This window comes from Carcharodon carcharias, chromosome 14 (genome assembly GCF_017639515.1).
Source record: "Carcharodon carcharias isolate sCarCar2 chromosome 14, sCarCar2.pri, whole genome shotgun sequence".
NCBI classification, from domain to species: domain Eukaryota; kingdom Metazoa; phylum Chordata; class Chondrichthyes; order Lamniformes; family Lamnidae; genus Carcharodon; species Carcharodon carcharias.
In genome coordinates this window covers 135,257,732-135,270,155 of record NC_054480.1, presented here as the reverse complement: position 1 = coordinate 135,270,155, position 12,424 = coordinate 135,257,732, and the positions used below count along the sequence as shown (strand labels likewise).

The window sequence follows — 12,424 nt, the reverse complement described above, 5'->3', positions numbered from 1 at the left end:
AAAGGCCTACCTCTGATTTTGAGATTGTACCCCCTTATTCTTCATACCTCCACCTTAGGAGATAGTTTCTCTGTATCTGCCTTGTTGAATTATTCCATCATTTTAAATTAGATCACCTCTCAACCTTTAACACTCAAGAAAGTTGTCTCTGAATTAACAGGAGCAGATTGTCCATAAGGAAGGTATTCCTATCTGTGCTGATGCTACCTTCCCCACCGGAAAGATCTTCTCTGATCCCAATTCATTGTCCTTTCTCTTGTACCTTTTGCTATTTATTGTCTTTCTCAAATCCCTCCATGGCCTCACCTCTCCCTATCTGTAATCTCCTCCAGCCCCACACCCTCTGAGATATCTATGCACTTATAATTCTGATGTCTTGAGCATTCCCAATGTTAATCACTCCACCATTGGTGGCCACACCTTCAGCTGCCTAGGCCCCAAGCTCTGGAATATACTTGCAACACATCTCCGCCACTCCACCTCGCTTTTCTTGTCTAAGACACTCATTAAACCTATACCTCTTTGGCCAAGCTTTGGTCAGTTTTTTTTTATTCTTTAATTGGATGTCAGCATCGCTGGCAAGGCTAGCATGTGTGGCTCATCCCTAATTGCCCTTGAGAAGGTGGTGGTGAGCCATCTTTTTGAACCGCTACAGTCCACATGGTGTGGGAACACCTAGATATATCTGACCAAATATCTCCTTATGTGGCTCAGTGTCATATTTTGTTTTATAATATTCTGGTAAAGTGCTGTGGGAGATGTTATGATGTTAAAGCTACTCTATAAATATAAGTTGTTGTGTTAAATGTCATGATTAGTTCAACTTCAATAGCTTCATATTCAGACAACCCTTTGTATGAAAAAAATCTATGCTTCCTTTATGCTTCTAGTACTAATCCTATGTTTATGCCCTCCTCTTACCCATCACAGGCCTGTAAAATAGCCCTTTGATTACTTTACTGTATTTATCACACTGATATATGAAGAAAAGGGTTAACCACACAAAGTAATCTGGGTTTGCAGCAATTTGAAGCCATTGAAAATTTCAGTTGGTCACTAAAGATGAGCTATTAAGATAGAAGCATTCCATTTTCTAAATTTATTTTTAAACATTAATTCTCATAACGTGGGCATCACTGTTAAGGCTGGCATTTATTGCCCATCCCTAGTTGCCCTTGAGAAGGTGGTGGTGAGCCGCCTTCTTGAACCACTGCAGTCCGTGTGGTGAAGATACTGTGGTGTTATGAAGGGAGTTCCAGGCTTTTGACCCAACGATGAGGAAGGAACAAATGAATATGTCCAAGTCAGGGTGGGTCAGGGTAACTAGGAGGTGATGGTGCTCCCATGCGCCTGCTGCCCTTGTTCTTCTAGCTGGTGCAGCTCACAGGTTTGGAAGCTGTTGCCCTAGAAATTTTGGTGAGTTGCTGCAGTGCATCTTATAGATGGTGCACACTGCTGTCAGGGGTGCGCCAGTGGTGGATGGAGTGGACGTTTAAGAAGTTGGTTAAGGTCCTATAATCGACTTCAGTGCCTTAGAGGGGTGGAAAATCAGCCAGAGCTCCAGTTCCTGATCTTTATCCAATGAAGAATGGCAGCTTGTGTGAGGTGCCAAATGATGATCAGTGTTAGTATAACTGAATTCCAACGTGCTGTCAGGAGAGGGACAAGATAACTGGAAAATAATGTTCGTAAACTGCTTAATGCATCAGCCAGAGATACAAGTCCAGGCTTTTCCAATCTCCACTATTTCAGTAGAATTAAGCCAGAACAGAGTCCTGTGACTTTAGGGTTAATTTGGTCTTGAATTGTTTCATAGCATGGAAGTATAAGCTGAAGAATAAATTTAAATTACCTACTTTGTTGTTTCCCAAAGGAAGTAATGGTGATTTCAGTGATTAACGAACTGACTAATATCCCTTTGGAAAACTATTTTGAGAATTCAAACTGTGCACATAATTTCTTTCAAATAACATCTGCAAAAATCTGTAACTTTTTTGTGAATGTGACGGAGAGTAAGGTATAACCAGAGGGATAATTCTCAGTTGAAGTGTTCATACAATTAGCAAAAAAGTTCCTAACGGGGGGGGAATGTCACCAGAGCTTTTCAGTAGATTGTGTTTCAAGAACAGAAGTGAATGACTCCCTGAGGTCTTGAGTTCACGACCTGGTACCATTTTATACTGCATCATATCCTCTAACTGGTTTGGAGCAAAGTTTTCGTATGGAATTTTAATTTGGGATTTTGAAACGAGAATGAAAGTGAGCTCCCTCCAAGGTAGCTCACTAGGGAAATGGACTGGCCAGCATTCATTCTCTGATCTGATGATTTGTCTCACACATTGGATGAGACATTAAACTGAGGTTGCCGTCTGCTCCCTCAGGTGAACGTAAGTGAACCCCTGGCACTTTTCAAGAAAAGAGAGGAGAGTTTTCCCCAGGTCAACATTTATCCCTCAGCCAACATCCCTAAAACAGATGATCCAGCTATTGCTGTTTGTGGGAGCTTGCTGTGCACAAACTGGGTTGCTGTGCTTCCCACATTACAACATTGACTGCTCTTCAGAAGTACCTCATTAGCTGTAAAGCACATTGGAATGTCCTGAGGTTGTGAAGGGTGATATATAAATGCAAATCTCTCTACTTTTGATCTGGGCTATTCTTCATCTCCAGCTTTACTAGACAATCAGGATATGGAGCCAGGCAAGGGGCCATGAGTGAATAACTCCCAGTCAGTAATTAGTGTTACATGTGTAGAATAGTCACTTGGAATGGGGAATGTATCCAGGTGGTCAGCACCCATGGAATCCTGGACTGTGCTGACCTCACAAGGTTGAAAAGCTCAGATACTCGCTGTCCAGGATCACATATTAAGAATGGCCTGAGGGTATGGTTGCAAGGAAGTTTGGCATCAATAGTGGAATGTCAATCCCAGCACAGGTCATTGCCCTCAAGAGCAGAGAGGAGAAAAGTTTTATTTAAAAGTTGTTTGGAATTCAAGATGCAGTGAACAACTCAGTGCAGGAGTTATCATTCATCACCTCCCTTTCTCTGTACTCTCTTCCTGTCCTACAACCCTCCTAAATCTCCACATTCCTCCAATTCTGGTTCCTTGTGGATTCCAGATTTTTATTAGTCCACTGGTGGTGACTGTGCCTTCAGCTGCCCAGGCCCTAAGCTCTAGGATTCCCTCCCTAAGCCTACAGCTTCTCTGACCTCCTTTAATATACTCCTGAAAACCTACTTCCTTGATCAAGCTTTTGGTCACCTGTCCTAATATTTCCTTTTTTTATTCTTTCACGGGATGTGGCTGTCACTGTCTATGTCAATATTTTTATTGCCCATCCCTAATTGCCCTTGACAAGGTGGTGACAAGCTGTTTCTTGAACCACTGCAGTCCATAGGTACACTCACAGTGCTCTTAGAGAGGGAGTTCCAGGATTTTGACCCAGCGGCAATGAAGGAACGGCGATACATTTCCAAGTCAGGATGGTGTGTGGCTTGGAGGGGAACTTGCATCTGGTGCTGTTCCCATGCATCTGCTGCCCTTGTCCTTCTAGGTGGTGGAGCCCACTGGTTTGGAAGGCGCTGTCAAAGGAGCCTTGGTGAGTTGCTGCAGTGCATCTTATGTTGACGCTGTGAGTCGATGGTGGAGGGAGTGGATGTTGATAGCGGTGGATGGGGCAAATCAAGCGGGTTGCTTTGTCCTGGATGATGTCAAGCTTCTTGAGTGCTGTTGGAGCTGCACTCACCCAGGCAAGTGGAGGCATTCCATCACACCCCTGACTTGTGCCTTGTAGGTTGTGGACAGGCTTTTGGGAGTCAGGAAGTGAGTTACTCACCGCAGGATTCCTAGCCTCTTACCTGTTCTTGTAGCCACAGTATTTATATGGTTAGACCAGTTCAGTTTCTGGTCAGTATTGATAGGATGTTGATAGTGGGGGATTCAGCAATGGTAGTGCCATTAAATATCAAAGGAGATGGTTGGATTGTTGGTGATCATTGCCCGGCAGTTGTGTGGCACAAATGTTACTTGCCACTTATCAGCCCAATTCTGAAAAATCATGGAGATGAGAATTTTAAACTTAAAATGCTAGTGGAAAGAATGTAGGGCATGGTGAATGAATGGGATTTGGTGGGGGGATAGGATAAAGACAGCAGAGTCTTGGACAAGCTAAGGTCACAGAGAATCGAGGCTAGAACAGCATTGGAATTGTTGAGTAAGGAGGTGACAAAGACATGAGTGAGGGCTTCAGCAGCAGATAGGCTGGGATAGGTTTGGAGGTAGGAGATGCCATAGAGGTTGAAGTGGACAGTTGTTCTGATAGAGAGTAAAGATTAAAATCCTAGCTTGGAGTCATAATGGATGATGGATATTGTCCAGGTCTTGTCGCATATGGGCTCAGACTGCTTCAGTATCTGAGGAGTCGCAAATGAAGCAGCTAAAGATGGTTGGGCCTAGGACACTACCCTGAGGAACTTCTGCAGCGATGTCCTGGGACTGAGGTGATTGACCTCCAACAACCACAGTCATCTTCCTTTGTGCTAGGTATGCCTCCAACCAGTGGAGTGTTTTCCCCCTGATTCTCATTGACTCCAGTTTTGCTAGGGCTCCTTCATGCCACACTTGGTCAAATGCTGCCTTGGTGTCAAGGATAGTCACTCTCACCTCACCCCTGGAGTTCAGCTTTTTTGTCCATGATTGGACCAAGGCTGTAATGAGGTCAGGAGCTGAGTTGCCTTGGTGGAACCCATTTCCTTAAGAGCTTCAGTGTCAAGTTTGATGATGCTCCTGTGAAGTGCTTTATGACATTCTTAAAGATGCTATATAAATGCAAGTTGTCATTGTTGTCACAATCTCATTCTACATCCTTGCCCCAGATTGAGAAGAAGCTCATGAGTGAATTTGTCATTGTGACAACCCAATAGTTTGAAGTTTGATTTTGGTACAGAAATCTGACTCTGCTCCTTCAAGGAATCAAATAGGTCTTCAGTTTGTTTGTTTTCACTTGTCAGGTTCTCTAATACAGAGGGTTGTCCAGGGGACCAGAGGCAATACAGAGCATGTAACCTTCTGGTGAGTATATTTCTGATGGATAATTGGCAGAACTGAACGCTCTTTAGACGATTCGAAAGGACTCCATCCCAATTCACTTATCCAGCATCCATTATGACTCCAAGCTAGGATTTTAATCCTTACTCTCCATCAGAACAACAGTCTACTTCAACCTCCATGGCATCTCCTACCTCCAAACCTATCCCAGCCTATCTGCTGCTGAAGCCCTTACCCATGTCTTTGTCACCTCCTTACTCAACAATTCCAATGCTGTTCTAGCCTCGATTCTCTGTAACCCTTTAGCTTGTCCAAGACGCTGCTGTCTTTATCCTATTCCACCCGCCCCCAACCAAATCCCATTCATTCACCATGCCCTACATTCTTTCCCAGTCCGCTAGCATTTTAAGTTTAAAATTCTCATCTCCATGATTAAATCCCTCCCTGGATTCACCTCTCTCTATTTCAGTAATTTCCTCTGGCAGCCATCAATGCTAAAGTAAAAACAGAAAATGCTGGAAAAACTCAGCAGGTTGTGGCAGCACCTGCGGAGAGAGAAACCGAGTTAAGGCTTCGTGTCTGTGACCTTTCATCAGAACTGGGAAAAACTAAAGCTGTAATAGGTTTTGAGCAAAGGGGGGGGGGGGCGCGCGCGCGCGCGTGGTTGTGGTGGTGCGGTGGTGGTGGGACAAGGACAAAAGGAAGGATTATGATAGGGTGAAAGGTAGGAAAGATTAAATGACCCCAAGAATTATTTTACAGGGCCAAAGTGAATGGTGACGGAGCAAGAAAAGAACAAAGAGGTGCCTAGAGCAGGTGTGCTGCTGACTAAAAATAAATGAAACAGGAAAGGGAACGAAGTGGAGCATACATCATGGTCTGAAATTGTTGAACTCAATGTTGAGTCCGAAAGACTATACTGACTTTCACCCTATCACAGACCTTCCTTTTGTCCTTGCCCCACCCACCCTTGCTCAAAACCTATTACATTTCTAACTTTGCCCAGTTCTGATGGAAGGTCACAGACCTGAAACATTAACTCTGTTTCTCTCTCCGCCGATCCTGTCAGAACCCACTGAGTTTTTCCAGCTTTGTCTGTCATTATTTCAGATTTCCAGCATCTGGGTATTCTGCTTTCTGAACCATGAACACTCTCCTCCCCAGCACCAAGCTCTTAGTTCCGCTGACTATAACTGCTAATGCACCTCTCTTTGTCCCAGCATCGGTGGCTTTGCCTTCAGCAATTCAAGCCCCACACCCTGTAATTTCTTCCCTAATCACCTCCTTCCCCGACTTCTCTGCCTCTTTCTTCCATTAGGAACCCTCTTAAAATCCACCTCCTCAACCCAGCTTGTGGCCACCCTTCTTAATGTATCCTTCTTTGGTTCAATGTCAATTCTGGCTCTTGATTAGGCCTTTGTGAGTAGCTTTGGGACATTTTTCTACAATATATAAAAGGCTTTATAAAATGCAAGTTATTTTTATTGTGTGGGTTTGCGACCATGTTCTTGTTAGCAATTTAAACATTAATTTGACACAATTCTCATAGGACTGCCCTCCAGGATCCATTGATTTCCGAAAGATGCAATGTTCTCTCTATAACAACAAACCAATCCAGGGCAATTTGATGAATCATCAGTGGCTGCCATTCTATGGGGGTAAGTGCAAAACATTGTCCACAGTTTCAGCACAGTGAAATCATTGGAATCCAAGTGACATTGACTTGGGCGCTAATTCAATTGACACTAACATCTTGTTTAAGAGGACAGAGAATTAGGGAACCTCTCAGATGGGATACGATAACTTGCTGTCAGAACAATGATACTCTCAGAGGTCGCTTAATCATGTGTACATATAATAATGCTCAATGCCTGTACACCTAATCTAGTATACAAATAACAATGAGAATGATAACAATGATAATCTGTTTAGAAAGTGTACAGTGGCCTTAGAAGGAGCGCAATGCAGACTAACCAGGGAGGTGGTGGCATAATGGTATCGCCACCGGATTAATATTCCAGAGACCCAGGGTAATGAACTGGGAAACCCAGGTTCAAATCCCACCATAACAGATGGGGAAATTTGAATTCAGTAAAAATCAAGATTTAAAAGTCTGATAGTAACCACAAAACCATTGCTGATTATCATTAAAAACCCATCTGGTTCACTAATGTCCTTTAACAAAGGAAATCTGCCATCTTTACCTGGCCTACATGTGACTCCAGACCCACAGCAATGTGGTTGCCTCTTATAAATGCCCCCTGAACAAGGGCAATAAATGCCAGTGATGCTCACATCCCATGAATGCCTTTTTTTTTAAAGTATCAGAGCTTCAAGGGATAAATTATGAGGAGAGATTACATAAATTAGGTTTGTACTCCCAGGAATGTCAAAGGCTAAGGGGTGATTGATCAAGGTTTTTAGGATCTTGAAAAGAATTGATCAGGTAGATAAAGAGAATCATTTCCTCTAGGTTGAATTGAACAAGGGAACATAAACTTAAAATCAGAGACAGGAATAACATTAAGAAACACTTATTCACACAAAGGATGGCGAAGTGTAGAATTCTCTCCCACAAATTAAACAGTAGACGTTAGCTCAATTTTCAAATCTGAGATTGATAGATTTTTTGTGCTAGCTAAGGTTTTAGAGTGATACAGAACTAAAGCGCTTGTATAAAGTTAGGATATAGATCAGCCACAACATCATTGAATGGCAGAACAGGCTTGAGGGACTGAATGGTCTACTCCAGTTCCTATGTTCCGGACACCTGTACACCTAATCATATGTGCAACTAACAATGATATAATTCTTGTACACCTAATCTAGTGTACAAGTAATAATGATGTACATCCTGTACACACGGTGGTTAAAAAGTCCCATTCCTACAAATAGTCATCCACCAAAACCTGCTTTAAATTATCGCATTGAGATTAATTTGGTAGTTTTCAGAGAAGTGGAGAAACTCAAAGATTAAGTGCCCTAGTGGTCATACGTACATTAAAACTTATCTAAGTTACAGCTGTATCATTTGGAGTAACAATTCCCTCTCCAGCGAGGTTGTAAATGCATCAGTGAACTTTTCCTCTGGTCATTATCTCTAGTAAGATTGTAAACTCATTATAAAAGAACACATTTACGATTTTGCCAGAAATATACAGCACAGGAAATCTTTACAGACACATTTACAATGATGCAACATGCAATGACCAGTGGAGTTCTGACCCCATGAGAACAGTACATAAGGAACAGCAAAAGATGAGCAAAGCTCATATTTCTGACATTCCAACTCCCACAGCCAAATTAATTTTAAACTCCTCTAATGTCTCATTCTCCTACTCTATCCAGGTTTTCTTATGTTCTTAATCCAGGAGCAGGGACAGACGAGACTGAAGGGTGCTCTGCAGAAAGCTTTGATCAAAAGGTTTTAACCCTCTCTGTACCAACACTCACACAATCTAAGAACAATTTTTGTTTTATGTCTATCATTGATCTATCTGTTATATTAGGCTTTGCTTTAGCGCATTGCTGTTGCTATGGAGATTTATGTGAGCTTGAACCTTGAACCTTACTCTCTTAATCTTCTGTTCAACAGCTCCCAATCAATGTGACCTTAACTGCCTAGCCAAAGGGAAGAATTTCTACTACATGTTTGGTCGTGTTCTGGATGGGACAAGGTGTAGCCCTGACTCAACTGATATGTGTATTAATGGGCAATGTCTGGTGAGCAGTTTCCCAGAAAATGATATAAACAGAAAACTGATTTAGCGAAGGCATTGAATAAACAGCTGCTGATCAGACTGAGGACAACAGGTTACATTATTGTCAGTGGAGTGTCAGTGGTGTGGACTCCTTGAGAATGCAGGGATGGTGCGCCTAGGGTAAACTGCCATTCTCTAAGCTTATAACAATCACCGTTTAAAGCTGCCATTGTGGCCAATGTTAGGATGTGCTTTTCTGTATCTCCTGCAGTGCAACCACCCCCATTGCAGCTATCTTCATGTCAGTGTTTTCAGAGCTTGATTCCCACTTACCTGGAAACTCCCCAACAAAATAACATCAAAAACCCTCAAGGGAAATAGCCCGTCTAAACATTCTACTGGTTGCCGAAGTCCGTTAAGGCACATGATCAAAAACACTTAATTCCAAACTTTTTTTTTTAAGGAACTGCTAATCAATGTTCCAGGTACTTTTCCATCCCCAATTCTTCTTCTTAAGCTCCTGAATTCTCTTGAGTTCAGTGTTCCCTGTTTGTGCACTGCCATGCGCTAATGCACAGGCTGCTTTAAGATAACATGTCCCCTTTAAGATAGCACGTGTGCGCTGCTGCACAAAATAATTTAAAGGTACCATGCATTCAAAATACACAGGCTGGAAAAAATTTAGAAGATACATTGACTACGGAACTGTTCTACAGCCCTCAACACCCCTCCTGTATTGTGCTCAGATGGCACTATGCAAGCCTAGGCAGTGTGTTTATAGGCTATTCGACTGTCAAGGCAGCACCAGCCAAAACATATCCTGTCTTCACCAGGACTGACTGGATATCAGTCAGGAATCCAGGAAGCAGGGCTGGGGTTTTTGCACTGAGGCCAGTGTAGGGCCTTGCCCACTGCCACTCAGGCTGAGAACAACTAATTCTGTGGTGAGGGAGTTCCATGCAAGGCATTATATTTCCAGTTTAGCCAGTCAGGGGCAATTCTAAACTAGACTGAATCTGGAGATCTTCCTGTAGGGTTGATCCAGCAATCCCAATGCTTCCAATGTCAGGGGAACAGACTCCAAGCGAGCACAGGTCAGAGTTAGGGCTACAACATGTTGGGGTTCATTTCTCTCCTCCTATGCACCCCGTAAGCATAGCTCCCTGCTGCAGTTGCAGAATTAGCTCTTACATGTGTGTTTTCTGTACACTTCAAACAACACTGAGCACTGTGTGGGACATAAACTGGAGCCTTAACACTGAGATGGATGAGAGGGAAACTAGTTTCCTACTAGTGGAACCATGTGCACAGAACATGAAACAGACCCTTCAGAGTAACCGAGGCATGTACATACCCCTCCCACCTGTCTCACCTTCCACACAAGATTCCTGCACTGTCGGCTGACTGTAACCTTACTGACTCACTGGAAGTAAAATGTTTTTTGTTTCCGCTTTTCTTTCGCTGTGCAGAAAGTAGGTTGTGACAGGATCCTCGGCTCAAAGGCCAGAACGGATGTCTGCGGTGTTTGCGGAGGACGAAATGACTCGTGCATCCTGGTCCGGAGAGTGTACCGATCGGCGTTCCCCTCTTCTGGTGATTGCCCTGACATTCTCGATGGGTGAATGCCCTTGTGTCTTGACTACAGCATGAGTCGGGATTGCTGTTGGTGCCGCAAGGCTACGGGCAACACGCAATAGCTTGTGGGACATGGGGGCAACAGCGTGGACCCTCTCTGCCAGAGTGAAAACCTGAAGTTAAAAAAAAACTGCTGGAAATGCACAGCAGTTCAGTCAACATCTGCAGAGAGTATAAAGGATGGTATTTGCATTCAGGGCCTTTTCTCTTTATAGCTGCTGACTGACCTGCGGTGTGTTTCCAGTATTACTATATTTTTCTCTTTCCAGAACAATGCTGCCCTGTGGCCAGATTTTCATTGAATATCAGAACTGATTAGTGGCCGCTCATCTCTCAGTACACTTTTCCAGATCACGTGGTGTTTCAAAATCAGAAATATTAACTCTTGTTTATCTTTAAATAACTGAAAAGTGGTCTTTTTTCATAGTCGTATTACTCTTTCAAATTTTACCTCTGAGCTGCACAATTTAGGAATTTGTCTGCCAGTGTTTTTGAACTTCAGCCTTGAGGTGATTGCCTGTGATGTTTTCATTTGTATCTTCAACTTCCTCTTATCAAACGCTTCTCTGTTATGTCAGCAAAAACTTTTAAAATTTAAAATAAAAGCTATTGCACAGTCACTGCTTTGGGTGCCCCTTGATAGAAAAGTTATGAAGGCAGTTGAGAAGGTTCAGAGTAGAATTCAAGAGGATATAAGGAGCCACTTGAGATGCTGGATTAGTTCCTCTGGCGGGGGGGGGGGGGCGGGTGCGAGGAAGTCTGTGAGGAGATTTAATAATGATATGTAAAATTACGAAAGGTTTTGATAGCGTGAATGGATTAAGATGATTTCCAATGGCGGGGAATTTCTGTGAGGCCATCAATTTAAAGTTGCAGCAATAGAGTAGGGATCGCAAATTGGACACATTTCTCTGCACAGAGGGTTGTTGGAGCATAGAATACTTTGCTACGGGGGGATGGTTGAGGCAGAGATCTTAGAAAGCAAAATTGGACAAATATTAGAAGCAGAGAAAACGAAGGGGTTACGGGGAGAGATCAGGGCGATGGGATTAGTTTTGGATTGCTCTTGCTAAGAGCCAGCACAGACAGGATGGGCTGTATAGCCTCTCTCTTTGTTATAAGCTTCTGTATAGTATTCAGTAATGTTACAGTCCTATTCTATGGCTCTTTGATCGTATTCAATGATGTCCCCAACAGAAATTTTCTTTTTTTTATGACTTAAATGTTTTGCGCAGTTCTGCAAAATGCGTTTTTAATTCTTGTGTAATAAATCATCACTTTCTGCAATTTCCCAACTTCAGTGTTACACCTAGTAATTGGTACCAGAGACTAATGATTTATTTTTTCTCTAATTAATCCTAGGTTACTTTGGTTACAACAATGTAACTATAATCCCAGCAGGAGCCACTAACATCAAAGTTACAGACAACAGCAGGAACTACCTGGGTAAGTCAACCTCTCAGTTACAAGAGCACAAAGGTTACTGCAGCAGTATTTAGCTGCCATTTCCCTTGTACTGAGTTAGCTGATTTCAGCCAGAACTGTATTCCTGGTGTTGCACTTATCTCCAGTAGCCTTGGGCTAGGTAGTGAAGAATCAGCTGGGATTCCCACTTTTAACAGCGTCTACCTAACACTTGACAGGTAAGTGCCTGTGTGGATGTCAAAGCTCAGCTACGATGCCCCCATAGTCAAATAACCTAACAGCCCAAGAATTGTAATCAGAAATAGTTGGATGCCAAACCCAACAAGGAGACGTTAAGAGGGGTGAGCAAGGTCGTGGAGGTGAATTTTAAAGATAGTCTTAAAGGAAAAGCTGGAGGGGATTAGGGAAGGATTCTGAGATTTCGTGAGGGCAACTGTAGGCCTGAAGTTTAGGGAGGTAGCGAGCGAGTCCATAAAAGGTTTGAAAGATGAGAATGAGAACTTTAATGACGGCTTTAGGAGACTGGGACCCAGGGCAGGATTTCACGGGTAGTGCAGTTTACTGCCATGCTGGCGGAAAAGTCACCCTAAATCCTGCCTCCACCAGGCAGCGC

General features: G+C 43.1%; 1 protein-coding gene across 1 annotated transcript in view; it reads left to right on the top strand.

Annotated features, from left to right (window-relative positions):
* LOC121287424 (ADAMTS-like protein 5) overlaps positions 1-12,424 on the top strand; it is a 128,528-nt gene that overhangs the window by 97,906 nt on the left and 18,198 nt on the right. The window contains exons 4-8 of the mRNA XM_041205292.1: positions 5,014-5,074; positions 6,600-6,708; positions 8,646-8,773; positions 10,221-10,344; positions 11,749-11,832. Coding sequence (XP_041061226.1) covers positions 5,014-5,074; positions 6,600-6,708; positions 8,646-8,773; positions 10,221-10,344; positions 11,749-11,832 — 506 coding nt within the window. The remainder of the gene's footprint in view (positions 1-5,013; positions 5,075-6,599; positions 6,709-8,645; positions 8,774-10,220; positions 10,345-11,748; positions 11,833-12,424) is intronic.